This window comes from Pararge aegeria, chromosome 4, assembly GCF_905163445.1.
Source record: "Pararge aegeria chromosome 4, ilParAegt1.1, whole genome shotgun sequence".
In the NCBI taxonomy this organism is placed as follows: Eukaryota; Metazoa; Arthropoda; class Insecta; order Lepidoptera; family Nymphalidae; genus Pararge; species Pararge aegeria.
This window is the reverse complement of record NC_053183.1, coordinates 8734719-8752288: the sequence shown is the minus strand read 5'-3', so window position 1 is coordinate 8752288 and position 17570 is coordinate 8734719. Positions and strand designations below refer to the sequence as shown.

Here is a 17570-nt window from a genome sequence, read left to right as displayed (position 1 = left end):
ATACTACTTAATAGAAGTTCTTTAAAATATTAACCTCTAATATCTCGCTTAACGGAATGGAATGAAGAAATAAGTATTAGGTACCTTTTCGAAAGAAACTCAACTTTTGCGGAATATTTGAACCAGCAGTTTGAGAAAGTTCATATAACGGTAAATTTACAAGCAATTACTCGTATATTATATTTTATGATACCTACATCGGAGAAATATGCTTATAATTAATTGCAATTTTGTGGGGCACGCGTAAATGCAAGCTTACGATGAAGTATTTTCCCACCTTATTGGTTTAAAGCTAGTGATCTTTTTTTTTTTATTATTTGCAAATTATTGGGTCTTATGGATTACGATACGATATGGACACGGATTTTATCAGCCCCATCATTGGGTTACATTTATTATAATATATCAAACCTGATATTTAAAATAATACAATTATATATGTGTTCAAAACTATCTTATTCAATCATAATCATTGTACATAAAAATATTAAAAATGTACAGATGTGATTTTAGATAAATTATAAAAAAAAAGATTACAACTCGAACAATTCAAACAATTCGCCGGTTCACTGTTATTGAATGTGGTTAAATCTAGTAGACCGTTACAAAAGCAATCGAAAGCTGCGTTTCATTAAACATGCATAGTAAAAATGATTTCAGATATTCTCGGTGTAAAGAACACAACTATCGCTTTACTTTCACGTTTATCGATGGTCGTTCGCCTGCTTTATAAAAAGCCTAGTGAAAGCGATATTGCAATGTAAAAAATAATGAAAATTTGTGTCACAGCTTTCCTGAACTCTGAAGGCTCGTTTATCGTGACCCGCATCTGTATCGCGATTAACACCACAAGTAATTTACTTAAAATAATAAAAAAAAAACTTCAAAAAAAATAAACTTTCTAAATGACTGTCAACAATCATAAATGATAAGATAAATATCAAAGGTGTTGTAAGATCATCTGATTATAAAAATTTTAATCTAAATTGTATCATTCGACTACGGAGGATCGTTAGATAAATAGTATTTGGCTGGTTATTGTGTGTACCTATGTACGATTTTTTTTTGTATATAGAGTCGTCCTTATTGGGCCCAGTTCGATTAATATATATGCCAAACCGAGTTACTTACTAGAAGGATTGTGAATAGGGTTTAGGCCGTCGTCCACCAAGGCGGCCATGTTTAGTTCTATCCGACACTCCAATTATCCCAACCCTCTCATAGTTGCAGCTTCTTTCCAACTCACCCATCCTTGGCGCCACTCTCAATAAGAGGAGGCCTACACATATCCTTCACGACTCTGATTACTACTGACAATGCTCCCTATCAGGACACACAATCAACCTCTGCACAGCGTCTTCACCAGCGAAGACGAGGCCCTTGACTTCTGACGACATCCGGACGTGGGCTCACACCACGGCCTCAGAGGCGTGCGGATTAATCACCTATGATGTATAAAACCCTTTACTCTGAGCCGAGGTTCGGCCTCAAGTTAGGCGTGCTTAGGCAGTCGATCTCTTCGCTTCTTCGAGCCCTAAGGTTCAAACTTCTCCTGGCAGAGCCCCATTCCGCGGCACGCCAACAAGCTCGCGTTACGCTGTTCAAATAAGCTACATAAAATCTGAAAAAAAAGATTTTATGCATGTATAGATTCGTATACACGTCTTTTGGAATATTATGAAAAATATGAAAGTTTCCTCACAGACACCATAGTGGACCGTTAAAGCCAATGATATTTAAGTTCCTAAATTAAAAACGTCAATAATTCCGTAAAGTAAAGGGGGATCGAAGTCGGTTCTCCCGAAAGGGAGGCCAAAGTTCTAATCACTAGTCTTTTGAGTTTAAGATAATGGTAGTTTAATAAACTACATGGGTTTAATACACGCACTGGATGAAAAACTAGTAGTAGGTACACGGATGAATAAATGATGAGTTATATTGTACGGATGCGATATTTCATACTGCCAGAATGGCTTATTAAACGAACGCAACGTGTATATTATGTTTATAACAGGTTCAAAGTCAAGGCTCATATCGCTGACCGACTTTCGATTTTATTTATTGTCCACGGCACAATTGAGTTTTTTATATTTCAGTATTAAGTAGGCTTCGTGGCTCGTGCATTCTATTCCACTTAAGTATAAACATTGTGCTCTATGACCTTTCGTTTGTAAAACCCTGATAAAGCCTTTAACGATAGAGATCACTTTTGTGTAATGATTGTTTTGATTTGTAGGCCATACGATTTAACACAGATAAACTTAGATACTTTCAAGTTCAGAATGTGTTTTTTTATGACTTTGTAGCATGAGACTAGTATATTAACTTGAAATAACATAAGCTTACTTTTCGTTTGTTCATTTAGTTAATACATTATAATATAAGAATTAATATAATAAAAGAGTAGAAAAGTGTATTCGTATTTTTTTCTATATAAGGACCAGTATAGAACCTGTTATTTTTCGAAATACGCAACAAAGAAACCGTGAATTTGATACAAAACTGAATAAATTTGTCTTAATTTATATTTTTCTGTTTTACTTATATGTGTTTGTCGATTACATCCGCCATGTTGGAATTGTCATATCGACACAAACACTTGTGGCACACACGCTTTTTTATAATGTAATATGGGAAAACTAACTATTTAAGAGAATATAATGCTTAGAACAGATGCTAAGACAGATGCATTTCCTTGGCTTAAGCCATCGTTATTAACAACGACTATTTATTAGAGCCTAATATTTTGTTTATTTGTTTCAGGTTGAAGTGTCAGTATGAGGGGCGAATATCTGGGCCTGGCACGGATAGCCTTACTACTGTTGCAGTCGTCATTCGTACTTAGTAAGTAGAGCATTTACCCATTCAGTATATTATTTTTGAGCTGACTTCAAAAAGGTCCACCGAGCACAGCGGAACCCTAAAAACTCGTCGACTTTATTACCTTATATATATTAATGTCTACATGTCCTACAGAATTCTTAACATTTTTTTATTTGATAACGGTTCTAATTAACTCTTCGGGCTTTCTACTTTCCCAGTAGCTAGTTTTTATATGCAAAATGTTGATACCTGACATCCACTGGTCTTGTTGGCATAGTACCTCTTATTTCGGCCTTGGCAACTTTAGCGGTTGGATTAGGGTACTTAAACTTCTTGTTCCTTGGTAACCTACAGCATCATGAAAAAGTATTATTTTTAAGAAAGCAAAATTGGCCCTGCTATATTACTCTATACGTCTCACCAAAGCGAATCAGAAACTTCACGCGCTTTAATATAAAGAAACCGTAAAGACTCGGCACTAACTGTGTATCCAATTATACATAGCAAAATCTCTGTCCTATATTAATAGTCACCGTATTCACAGATAAGCAAGCATATACGACAGTCACTTAACACACAATACATGGGAGAATGCACTACAGGAGCTATTTGCACTTCATTGTGAATGTTTAGACAAACCCACTTGGTGGGTACTCCATGTTCCCAGACTTGTCTGCTTCCGCGACTAGCGGTTATCTACACTTTATGAAATGTATTTGCTTAAAACAAATATGGAGTACCGATACTTCAATAACGAGAGCTTAACTTATAAACTTACTAAAATAATAAGCTCTATCGCACTTTTACGGCATTTTTATTTTATACACTGGGTTTTCTGGGATAAAAAGGCCATGTTACTCTCCGTCCAGATGATTGGTTGCGACGTAAAAGAAGGACAAACAAACAAACTTTAGCATTTGTAATATTAGTAAGGACTTAAATTGTTCAGTAATCTATAATCGTATTAAAAATTAATTCAGTTTGGAGCCGTTGTTCTTATCGTGAATGATCCTGAATGATAGAGACCTTTATTAAGACACTGAAAACTTGCGATAAGGTATACTTGCACAATGCACGGAATTAGTATATTTCTTTGATATTATAACGTGGATATAACTTAGTGAAATAAGCCATTGTACTCATAAACCAGAAAAAAAAGTGTGAAATAAAATGTTTTATTCAAAATTTAGTAGGTACCTACTAGGAAAATTGAGTGTTCGCTCTAAATAGTTACCACTGGAACAAAATAATGTTTGCAAATAAAACTTATAACTTTTTTATTATAGTCAGCTTAAAATAGGCATAACGTAATCACACATTAATCATGATCACCGGACAGGAGGACATGAGACAAAAATGTTAAACTTACTACGCTGCAAGTTTGCAGACAATTCAACAAAAAACACTGTTATTTCATCAGCCATTCAAAATATTACGTAACGAGCTAAATGAGTTTATGAGTATTAACAATTGATTTGTTTCAGGTCGAATCGCATTCGAGAAGCTGACGGATGTCGATTTTTCGGGCACTGCGTACTACACCGTGCGAAACCTCTCACTCTACGAGTGTCAGGGATGGTGCAGAGAAGAACCAGACTGTCAGGCTGCGTCTTTTAGGTATTTAAACTAAGATTCGTATCGATTACATCGATCGGTCATTGATCGTTTAGAATCGATATAAATGCACACATCTAAACTAAAACTAACAATTAAAATTTAAATATTACTATCGTAACTGTCCGAATCAATAGTTTTAATCTAATGTTGATGTGATTCATTAACATTCACTTTGGTCGTTTAGTGAAACATTTATAGAAAACGAAGCAGCAACGAAAGCAATCGTAAAAGAAATCGTAATTATCAAAACTAACATGAAAGTTTGCAACCAGAATTTCTAATCAAAATGATGACTTGTCATTCTTTGAGTGATCACAAACAACTGGCAGTATATCTTAGATATCTCTGATCACGCCTAACCTAAATGTCTGAGATAAGATCCGATTGACGTGAGGATTCACTAATCTCTGGACATCAGGGAAATCAGATCTGATATGTTCTTGAAAGGTCGGGATACGGGCATCGGAATGTGTGTCAGTCTGCCAATATCGAGACCTCCGCACTCAAGGCATTCCAATGACACGGTCTCTGCTTTATTACAATGTGTTTCTCGCAGCCACAAACCGTGTAAAAGCGGAAACCAACACTCGCTCTAAATTGGATAACAGTAAAAGTGATCGCATACGTCTTCAATAGATTATTGCCAGCGTACCATTTGGAAGTTGATTTCATGACTATTGGCGGTTTGAACTCATATTCAATTTAATATTATTAACCGATTTTCTAACGGCGACCGCCAATCCGATCGACCGCAATTATATGGAGAAATTTTCGCTGCACAGATAAATTTAATGGCTACATATTCATTATTAGAGAAAATCGTGTTATTCTAAAGAAACTTTCATTCGTTCGTGCAATAGCTATAATTTAGGATAAAATATTATCTAAAGTAAATACTGACACATTAATAAAGTCGAATGATAAATGATGAAATGAATTTAAAATTTCTAATACATACTTAAATAAGCAAATTTTATAATTATCTACATATTAATGATAATGACATTTTAAAATGCCGCATTTGATTGAGTTCCTGCATCTAAAGTTTAATTTATTATGCTTCAGTAAATTATTATGAATTCGTAGATAAATGTATGTGTCATTAAGTCTATACTTAGTTAAACTTTAAGAGAAATAAAGATAGGTATACTTACTAGTTACTTCATTCACGAATTTTTAGGTAGTTGTACTTTTACCAGTGCACTCGAATGATTAAAGCCAATTGGCTCTGTAATAATCAATCAATATGTATATATAGATATACTAGCTGTTGCCCGCGACTTCGTCTGCGTTTGATTTTGTTTTTAAAGTATTCAGTATCGGTAAGCTTTAAATGAGTATAGTAGTATATATATATATAACATGTGACTGTTAATTATAGACAAATAATTTGCAATAAAATAAAATTGTGACTATAATTAAAGATCTAAGCTATCCTATCTCTTAAGTTGGACCAGACCGCTCACGGTGAGCCAATTTAATTTTAAATCGGTTAAGTAGTTTAGGAGTCCATCGCGGACAAACATCGTGACAGGAGATTTATATATATTAAGATATGCAAATATATATGTTTATTTATATGAACCACCTATCTCTCTTCTTGAGCTGTTTTACGCCTTTGGTTGCCTGTAAGAGATCGCTAGGTAGCGATAAGGCCGCCAAATTGTATTGTTAAATTTTTATTTATAATTTTTCTATATGTATATTTAGTGTAAAATAAAAGTGAATTCATTCATGCGTTTATCAATAGCCTATAACAGTCCACTGCTGGACTAAAGGCGCAGTAGATGGTTTGATTAATGAAGAAGTATAGTCATTGTTGGAATTAATCAATAAAAAATTGCTTCGAACCATAATGCATTCCAACTTGTCTGATCAAACCTAGCGAAAAAAATCAAATTGTCTTATACTATAGCCTAACAGTACAGAGCTACATTCCTCGGAAACAGTATGAACGGGATCGAAATAAAATCAATTCGGTAGGTATTCAATTCAATTATCGAGACGGAACCTTCCCGCTTCTAATTTAGTATTGTACTAATACAACGTATCACGAATCAATCTGTCCAAAGAAAAAGCGATCTGACAATGGAACGGAGCGATGCGATATTAACAATTGCTAACTGTTCCCCGCGGTACGTTCCTTCAGAGATAACGACCTCTACAGCGGCTTGGAATAACGCACCTTCCTTATTCCGTACTATAATAAACTGTAACAGTTTCTGATGTTATGGAAAATACAATCGTCAAAAATGTATCATGGTTTTCAGACACGTAAGACAATGAGAGATTTCACAATTTACCCTAGTGTACCATGATAAAATTAAGCCATATTTTACATTTAGCTTCGAAGAAAAACAGAAAATAGCACAATTAAGGAAATACAGAATTTGACTACCTCATCGCTACATAGCAACTATTTTTGAGACAAAAAATGGCGTAAAATTTATTTCCGTGAAACTTCCAGTTTAACACATTGCCCTGTCCACCGTCTTCATATCCATAACGTAATAAAACTTAGGCAGAACCACTTAATATTTAATCTTAACCATCCAGAGACCCACCGAAAAAGAGTGACATACATGCGAGTTGAGAATAATTATATAAACAGTCATCTGTTTATATAATTCTTCATTCATTTATAGTTATTTAGAACAGGAGAACATCTTCGACTCAAGTTCCCTTAAAATAACCAGAATAGGTAATCAGGATCTCTCTCTTAAGAGAATAGCTTATAATTTGAGAGCTACTTTAGTTTACAAAATATATTGTTTTGTAAAAGCATCAAGTGAACTCGAAAGTTAAGATTCTGTCAACTCAGAGGCAAAAAATAAAAGTATTTCAAGGATCGTGACCCGTTGTCTTCATCGAGATGCCAGGATGATAGTATCTCTGTTTTCTAATGATGGACGTGGTCGTTTATCCATGATTATATCAAAATTCTGCATCACGTTTATTAAATTCTATAAATGAATTAAAAAAAATAATAGCAAAGATGCGACATTCGGTGCACAAAATAAAACCTATTCATAATTCAATAGTTCATCTATTGCTTATGGCTGTAATTCAATTTATAGATAACTGTAACACAAGGACCTTGATATTTTGATTTTAAAACATATTTGTAACATCATAGACGATAAGATATAATTTTGTAGATATATATAGATTGTATTTATAGATGAATATCGGTCTTGTCTTATCGTATTTGTAGATAAATATCGGTCTTGGAAATCAATCATTAAATTTACAATTTATTGATTGATTTCGAAGACCGATATTTCTAAAAATGACGGTCCGATATTAATGAAATATATAATCTGAGAGAGTTTTTGTAAGATTTATCGATAGTCTTAATAAGTATTAGAATTTTACTTCAAAAAATCACTCTAACATTGGATAAAACTAGAATACGGAAAATTAATATTTTTTTCATAGATACAATAAATTATCTATTCTAGAAATGGTCGATGGGAAGTGATAATGCAATGCATTCAATCAATTGAATGTGGAAAGATCCAAGATCGTCGAGTTGTATTTCCGAGCATAATAATCTATAAGTAAAAAGTCCTCTTGTAATGTGAGTAGGTTATTTTATGCAACAGAGTTATTAATAAACACCCACATCGAATCAAACGTTCATATGTTTATAATAATATCTATTATGAATAAGAGATCTATAAAGAGCAAGAAAATGGCGCATAAAAAAACAATATGACAGCAGTCATCATAATGTACTGAAGTAATATCCCACTGCTGGGAAAATTGAATTGTGAATTCTTAACCGACTTTAAAAAGGAGGATGTTCTCAATTCTTCGGAATCTTATCTTATAAAAAGGAATACAATATATATATAATAACTTTGTACATTTTACTTGGCACCGTCTTAAAAATATTTATTTTTTGCTTTTTAGTTGTATAAGAAAGTCAGTTTTTTTCTGAAAATTGTTTTTTTGATAATATAGACTAGATAGTTGAAGAAAAATTATCTACCCATAATATTAAAAACTTTTAAGTGGGATCTATTCGACTTTTTAAAACTTTTTTAATTGAAAACACGACGAAGGTGATAACGTACATAACATACGAGTTTATTTTACAGTAGTTTGGATAAAAGTAACTGTAAAGTAAACTAGATAAAAGATTGACATATCGCAAGTTTTTCTTATACGAACGAGCCAGAACACCAGTCATTCAGCCTATTAGAACTTTAAGACGAAAAAATTGTAAATAAATTTGAGTATTACTGAAGATATTTAAAAATACCTCAAACATAGGTAATGAGTGAAATTCTCGTAATACCACACAGTCGACACAATTTAACTTTTTCTACATAAAAAGGTCAAATAATTGCCCCAGAAACGACGCAGATCTACAGAGTTTACACGCGTAATATCAGAATTCGGTTAAATTTGCAATAATTTATCAGAAAACACCGTTCATTCATTCATTGCTCGATCATAACATATCGAAGTGTTTAGAGAGCAAGATGAAATGCACCGATATGCGCGCTACTTTACAATTTCAGCTATGATTGATGCGTCGTTTAGAGCGCTCAGGCGCCGGTAATGATAGCTCGTAGTAGCCCGCTACAGAAATAATGTATGATGTATGCTGTCGAGCTTCTCATGGAGTACATTTGATATGTCCGTTCTATACAGGTTATAGAGTTATAAAATTTTATGATGCGAGCTTTGACAAATGATAGGTATGTGGTACATAGTTTTCTAAGTAGGTTTTGCCGTCTTATCAAACGACAGACTCCCACATATTTATATTTGTTCCTCATAACTTAGAAGTATTTACACGAAAAATTTGTAAATAAAGCTAATGAGTTTATCATTTTTTTGTGAATGGGAATAACTGGGGCAAAAATGTTCGAGGATCATACGAGGATTTTAATTTATCAGCCGCTCACCACATACAACTATTGAACCTGCCCACGTACTTACACAATCAAATACACCTTATTGTACAGCAAATTAGACCAATACAAAGCATTAAAAAAAGAAAAATACACAATTAAAATAAAGAAGAAAAGGTACAATAGGCGGCCTTATCGCTTAAAAGCGGTCTCTACCAGGCAACCTACCAAATCAAATTGAGTACATGAAGTTAAAGAATAAGTTACAAGTTAGGGTGTACAAAAATAATACTTAAATAATAAACATAAATTACAAATATAACCTCTATAGGAACAAAACAAAAAAAAGCTAGTCTAGGAGTTTAAAGCTAGTCTAAATATAATAGTTGGTTTGAAAAAAAAACATGTTAACATTGCTGATTGTAATCTAACGATTTATTACAGTGGTTGCAATACTAAAGATCAAAGCCAATATCATTAGTCTAAGGGCTTTGTGCATTAATCATATCACTTTTTTAACTGACGTGTTGGTATTTTGTTACTGATGCACCTCGTCGAACTTGTTAACTTGAGATTTATAATAAGAAGCTATTTATACGTTCAAACTAATTGCTTACTGTTTAAATGAAAAAGCGGTTAAGATAATTCCTTTTTCTACTTCAAGCTTGCTTATTATGTATAAAGATTATTTTTAGTAGGTAGATAGTATAACCAGTAGAAGTCTCATCCATTTTTAGTAAGATTAACACTTTTGTCTTAAGTATTCTATAGCGCAATTTTTCTAACTTGTACCATTATGTATACAATATTTTCATTATTTTTTAGTGTAAAGAAAGAAGAAGAATAACGAATGTGTTGAAACCAATAAAAACATATAAAAGAAATATAATACTCTTTATGCTTTTGTTATTTTAATATTGTCAAAACGATCTTTAGAATGAAAAGTAATAAATAGATTGTTTACATAATCAGACATGTAAGAAAAAATAGAGTTTACATAAGTACCGAGCGGTGCAAAGTTCATGCTTGATTGAATTGCCACGAGTTACATCCGAAAGTCCGAGTCTTCTAGAATAGGGAATATCAAGTAAAAAAAATACAAAAACCGAAAAAGTTTAACGAATCGTTATTTGAAGGTACAGTAAAAAAAGATTGTTCTTATTTCCAGCCTTCTTGGCCTTGGTTTTTCTAGAAATGAACTTTTTGTAACTTATATTGTTACGTATTTATGTTAGAAGAAAATATATTAATTACGGGGGGTTCATAAAATACGTGAGATGTTTAAGGGGGGGAAGGGGGTCGAGTCAAATCTCATCTACCCAACCAAGGCTTGAGATTTGAGAGGTTTTTTTTAAAAATAAAAACTTAATTTTTGATACCAATTTGAATAAGGCACCAAACGAAACCGTGTTCCGGCATTCTCCTTTAAAAAAACACCTCACGTAATTTATGGACGCCCCCTTACTACTTAAACAAATCATAAAGCTATTTTAACTGCAGCATTTTAACTTATTATACATTAGAAATGAAGCTGTTTTTAGATATACCCCGGGATATAATATCTCTAAAGCAGTTAGTATGATAGTTTTCCAAACAATCAAATATTACGGTTGACTTAAAATTAAATAGCGTTGTATTCTATTTCGTTCCAAACGAAGTCTTATATAGTACTAAGAGACTCTAACTACCCTAAATTTTAAGTCACAGGTTTTTATAGGATTACACCTAATATTTAGATTCACACCTAATATTTGTTATTTGGGAGTTGAATACGTTTACGCAAACGATCTAAAGTTCCACTTATGGGCCTGATTGAATAAAGATATTTTTGACTTTGACTTTAAGTAAGCAACGCCTTAGTTCAGAATATATACGGTATTGATGGACTTATGGTTGGAGAGCGGTAGACGAATTGCAGTTTCGTTTCGCTCGTTCGTAAACTTAACAGTATAGAAATCGCCAATGTATAAAAAAGCGTAATGAACTTTGGGTACACGTAGATACAATTCAGCAAGCATACAATATTTTTTGCATACGATTCTTTCATCCAAATGTAATGGTTATGAGAGAAAGTGAATCAATGTGATTAATATTCGCTTGCTTTCGTCCTTGACCGCCGACAGTGTACACATTTGATAAATTATGTGAGGTCAAAGAGCTATTTTTAGCAACTTTAAATTAATATTCATGCGAACGAAAGTAAATATTTTCACAGGGTCGTTTTGCTAATTGGTTTTTAAACATTTTCTAAACATACAAGGCGATGTTAAATGATTGATTTCTAAAACTTTTAAAATGTAACAAGATTCATTGCACCGAGGCGAAGGAACAGATTGTTGGAAGCCATTTTGAATGGCAGGGCACCGATAAAAAATTTAAATTAATTTAGTTAAAATAAACTGCGGCAGGAACCACATGTTACCTAGCTGTATCCCAATTTCTAGGTTAAACATGTATACAGTAATAGACAGCGGGTCATAAATGACGTTAAATGAAGTATCAAGGTTATTCCTGCAGCATATTTCATTACGTAATAAATTACCTTAGGATTGATTTAAAACCTTCCTGTTAGCTACATAGGCCGAGAGATAAAATATAAAATATCAGGTTAGAACGGTAAACAGCTCCGTTATACAGGCAGTAAGTGTAACGCGCGATCTGGTGTCATTAAGACGAATGCAAAGGCATTAACGCGAGTACCCTTTTATATGAAGAAATTGCTGGAACACCTATCATTCACATTATGTTGAATATACGTGATGAAATTGCTTCACCATCTATCATTGACATTGTAAGAAATAAATATATTATGACACGAGATTGTAGCCTGTGGGTTTTTGCTCATTACCGTGTTTATATGTTTGTATTGGTAAGTTTGTTTTGAAGTTGCATTGTCAGTGAGGTATGATCGCAAGTTTGTATGACTAAAGTTCTAATTTGTCTGGTGAGAGGCTTCGGCCGCGGCTAGTGACCTTCCTACCGACCGAAATGTTCATTTGAAAGCGCTCATGTGAAAAAGTGCAAACATATTACATCAAAAAGACAAAGAGCACAAGAAATGTTATAGCGACAGCTGTTTAGTCTATTATACGAGTATAATAAAAATATTATTTGGTTAAAGTCTTCACCAATGGAAATAGAATGTAAGCTAAGTATAGCTGTTCATTTTTTATACCACTTGGTGGTGGTAGGGGTCCGGTAATTTATTAAACCCTAAACAGTTTCTACGCTACATCGTACCGTAACGCTAAATCGTTCGGCGGCATTTTTTTGCCGGTAGGGTAACTAGCCACGGCCGTAACTTCCGACCAGTCCAGACCCGAAATATTCGTACAGACCATAGACTGCACCAGGGAGGTCGTGATAGATTATTTTGTATTTGCTATAATCACAAACTACTTCAGAGATTTCGTTCAAGTTTTCACTAATAGAAATACTGTAAATATTTTATAGAAACGACTGACAACCATGCGCCTGAGTATATATATGCTGTTTTTGAATATAAAAGAGTAAAACTAGCTTGTACCGAATGTGCAGGCAGCTTTACTTAGCGCGTTCGCGGTAGCCGGTCCCACTTCCCGGTGCATTGCTCTCTATCTCATCTAGTAAATGTTAAACTCTTCTAAATTATATCTTTTACAATCCCGAGATAAACCTCATACATTTTCCCTGCTCGGTGGTTCCGTTCCGGTTGCTTATATATCATTTATTATAAGTTATAGCACGGTTAACAACTTTATTTAATTTACCGTACGCAGTTTTATATATACTTCTTTATCTATACTAATTATATAAAGAGGAAATATTCTGTGGTTGTTTGTTTACTTGTCATCGATAAACTTTGAAAGTACTAAACCGATTTTAATAACGGTTTCATCGTTAGACAGAAGTAATATAGGATATATTTCGTTTCGGAAATAATTGTTCAAATTCAGCCTTGAACATTTTATTCTGGCTTGGAAGAATATTTTCGCAATCTGTTTTATCCGCGGTCGTTGTTGAAATCGTCAGTCATACAAAAAAAACTATGTTATAAAAATAATAATACTGGTCTTTAGTAGAAATTAAAAAAAAAAGGTCAACTAAAGGAAACAATGAGTAGGTATGCATAGTTTCCAGGAGTTAATTCCTAGATCTTATAAATAAGCCTCTTTAACGCATTTATGTCGAAAACAAAATAAAAATAATAATGTGTTTTCCAATCGTCATTTTTGGGAAAAAATATTCACCGATAGGTTCGTTGCAAACAAATGAAGGATTCAAGTTTTTCAGGTCCTGAAAAACTTGACGACTTTATTTGTTTGCAGGGAACCTTGAGGGAAATGCCAGATAATTTTGAAGCTCGTGTGGTATTCGGGGGATTATTTTTCCGTCCCAAATGTCGGCCAATAGAATTGCACCATGAGACGAAATGTACAGTTAACAAATAAGAATTTCATAATGAATAAATATAGCAAAATATATATAGCAACTACCAGAGAAAATTTTCAAAAAATTATCAGTATAATACCATGTAGGTTGTACCACGTGACGTCGAATGGTGCAATTCTATTGGTCGATATTTGGGTCGGAAAAATAATCATCCTAAAAGACAGCTTATTAGTAAGAAGATTTTTATAAAACGTATATAACGGCTAAGGCTATCTCATTTCAATCTTATCTTTTGCGGCATGTTCTTTGGTCGCATAGTTAAGGGGTTGATGAAAACTTCATAATATAAAAATGGATAAATAACGTCTCTGTGTGAGGTATCTGCGTTGCTAATATATTACATAGATAATGCGAGGGATACCACGAGGAATTGCGAGTTACGTATAATTTTTTGGAAACTCATACATTTTACCTGTTTTAAGCTTCTATGATGAGACCATATAGTGTGATTTATTACATTGATTACGGTAATATACCACATGGCATATGCCGTTACATTTTGTTTGAAATCGGCTGTTAAATATACGTTAACTTTTCATGTAAGATAATGATGTGTTTTTGTTTCAGTTTCGTGTTGAATCCGTTGACTCCAGTGCAAGAGACGCGGTGTTTGTTGCAAAATGACACCCAAGCAAATAATCCTATGGCCATACCGCAGGTATATTTTTAATCCGCACTTGACCTAAACCCTTCTCATTCTGTGAGAAGACCCGTGCGGTATATTGGGCCGGTATTGGGTTGATGATGATGATGATTTACTGATAAATCTGCTTCGTTTACCTGTAGCGTCAATGGTACTGGGTTCAATTCCCGGGTCAAGCCAAAGATTGTTAAGTTTATAAAACTGTATCCGCAAATACCTTCCGAAAACAAAATTGAGATCTTTTTAGGTTCCTACGTTCAATCATTTACTTTACCTAATCTCTGGTCCTACCATTCGAAGTTGAAAATTAGTTTAATATTCGGTAGCCTATCATGAGAAATATTTAACCTGATTCTCCGACCTTTCGGAGCAGAGAAAACGATGTTATTCTGCTATTCGACCAACCAACGCGCGCGACGCGGTTGGTCGTGGTATGTTGTTTAGATGTCGCACGCGGATTAAGTCGCTTAGGACTAAATATGGGTAAGTACATAAGTGATGCGCTTTAGTCTCAAACGATGAAGATGACCGAATCTTATTCGTTGATACTCGAATATCACGTCAATTCAGTTCATACTGTAGTTTTTTTTTAAGGTTTTTTTTTCTATGATTAAAAACCACAATGTTTTAGCAAACAGCCATGGCTGCGGAATGCACGGCCTATAGCGGAATAAATCTTTCTATAGATAGGACCATTTAGGCTTGCTTATTCGGTGGCCTAGACATTGCCAATTAGCTGGAAATGTCGATACTGCATTAACAATTCAGATTAAGTCGACTAACATGTTTTAAGATCCAGGAAAAGTCCTCGTTAAGACTTAATCCTATACATTTTGCATTCAATGGTTTACTCCATAGATTTATTCTAATAGGCCATTTCCTTTGTACCCTTCCTTCGCGGTAATTTCGATTATAAACCCATATCATAAAACCGTTCTCTCTCAGCGATTTGCATACGTAGAGGTAAATATTTTTTTTAATACCTGGTACTAACCAAACCAACTAACTAGCCAAATAAAAGAGGTTAAAACTGATATAAATTATTTACTTCTGCTTATTCCATATATTTTTTATTACATTTAATTTTTGCACGGCCAATTGGCGCAGTGGGCAGCGACCCTGCTTTCTGAGTCCAAGGCCGTGGGTTCGATTCCCACAACTGGATAATATTTGTGTGATGAAACTGAATGTTTTTCAGTGTCTGGGTGTTTATCTATATATTATAAGTATTTATGTATATTATTGGTAAAAAATATTTATCAGTTATCTTAGTACCCATAACACAAGCTACGCTTACTTTGGGACTAGATGGCGATGTTTGTATTGTCGTAGTATATTTATTATTATTATTTTAACGGACCTTAGAACGGAGAGGTTCTTAAATTGTTTTTTCACTATGTTTATGGCTCGATATGCACGTTATAAATAATATATACGTGGTTTGTCGAACTTCCTCGCGGAACCTCGCCCTGGTCTAATAAGATGGGAGACAGTTAATGGCTAGATACCTTACTAACTAAAAAGTTCGCGTACGATGCTTTATAGAAACGACTAGGGGTAGGTTTTTAATATAACTGCGATACCCAAAAAAGGTTAGCCAGTCTTAGAAAACGAGGGCTTACTTGTAGTAAAATAAATAAAGAAATTTATGTACTTTGCTTTGGCTTAACGTTTGAACAAAAAAACTACTTTATAGCAGGAAGCGTTCTATATATCTACTTATCGAAGTAAACAGTAGCTTAGATAATCCGTTATTCGCTTTCAGAACTAATGAGCGGTTAGACTATAAATTCTGTGCTAAGTGATGCAACTCAGTAGGTACATATTGTTTTGTTTATTTTATGCAACAATGAAAATAAAAGGACGCGATGCCTGCGTGGGCTCGAAAGTTTATTACGTGTATCGTTCGCAACATACGAAGCTGGTTTCGCTTGTGATATCAGATAGCCCTACAACCTAGGTGTTTCAATAATTTATATAACTGGTAGCAAAAAAGTTTTCCATAAATTTCCTGTGGTTGCCGTGTAGTATTCTATTATACAATAGCCAACACCTGAGATAAATATCGTGGTTAAGTGAATATTATTCTGTTTGGCAGATGGAGTGCATGAAATTTATACACTCATGTCATGATTGAAGTTGTTTTTTTATTCATTGACAAGTTAGTTATTGACAACCAACTCATTTCCATAATACCAGCTCTGAGTTGACTTCATAATCTGGTATTCGAACCCGCAGTAAAAACAGGAAAATACTATTGCTCTAGAAACGTTACCAAAACTATCTACTGTTTGCGATCGTGATCATCATGTGGCTATTAACGTCCTACTGCATACCCTTCTTTCTCTTAAGAGAGGTTTTTAAAGCCCACCATGTTGCGCCAATGCGGGTTGGCGGAATAATTTGCCATTAAATATTGCCTGGAACATAGTAATTATAGTAATTTATATTTCACAGCGTTCAGTCAACACATACTACATGGTGAAACTCCAAGTGCGGTCAGAAAATCTGTGCCTCCGGCCTTGGGCATTCGAAAGGGTGCCAGGCAAGGCGCTCCGGGGACTGGACAATAGTATTATCTACACCTCCACTAAGGAGGCCTGCCTCGCTGCCTGCCTCAATGAGGTAATGAAGCCACTTAGTTTGAATTACTCCGAACCTATAATTTTATGAGCATACCTTTACGTTCGAGGCGATTTGTGTTTCCACTATTTATAAGCGCAACGCCTTTTCAATGTCGGCTATATCTATTCAATTTATATTTACGGCACTGTCCCACTTCTGGAGATACAGTGAAATGATACGGGTCTTATTGAGTCGAGGTGACTAGAGGGTAGAAACCTGAAACTATGTAAGTTTATACAGTCGATTGCTATTTTGTATTGTATAAGATATTGTATCTTATTTGAATGAGAATGATTCTGACATTTTTCATTATACGAGTAGGTCTGTGTGTTGTAAGTAGTATTGTTATAAATTGCTTACGCAGAAGGGATCGAATGAATTTTTATCTTCGTCCCACAAAAAAAGTAATGAACATAAAAGGAATATATTTATATTATACTGTTTGCTACATATTTATGTAGCAAACAGTGAGGGTCATCCTTTTTTAGAAATATATTACAAATGTTTGAACTTAAAATAAATAATGAAAATAATTCACACTTCCCGTGTAAGAAATTGACACGGGT

General features: G+C 34.0%; 1 protein-coding gene across 1 annotated transcript in view; it reads left to right on the top strand.

Annotated features, from left to right (window-relative positions):
- Positions 1-2777: 2777 nt before the first annotated feature.
- Positions 2778-17570, top strand: part of LOC120623513 — a 37668-nt gene continuing 22875 nt past the window's right edge. Inside the window, exons 1-4 of the mRNA XM_039889563.1 lie at positions 2778-2844; positions 4308-4440; positions 14304-14394; positions 16837-17004. Of these exons, the coding sequence (XP_039745497.1) occupies positions 2778-2844; positions 4308-4440; positions 14304-14394; positions 16837-17004 (459 nt within the window). The remainder of the gene's footprint in view (positions 2845-4307; positions 4441-14303; positions 14395-16836; positions 17005-17570) is intronic.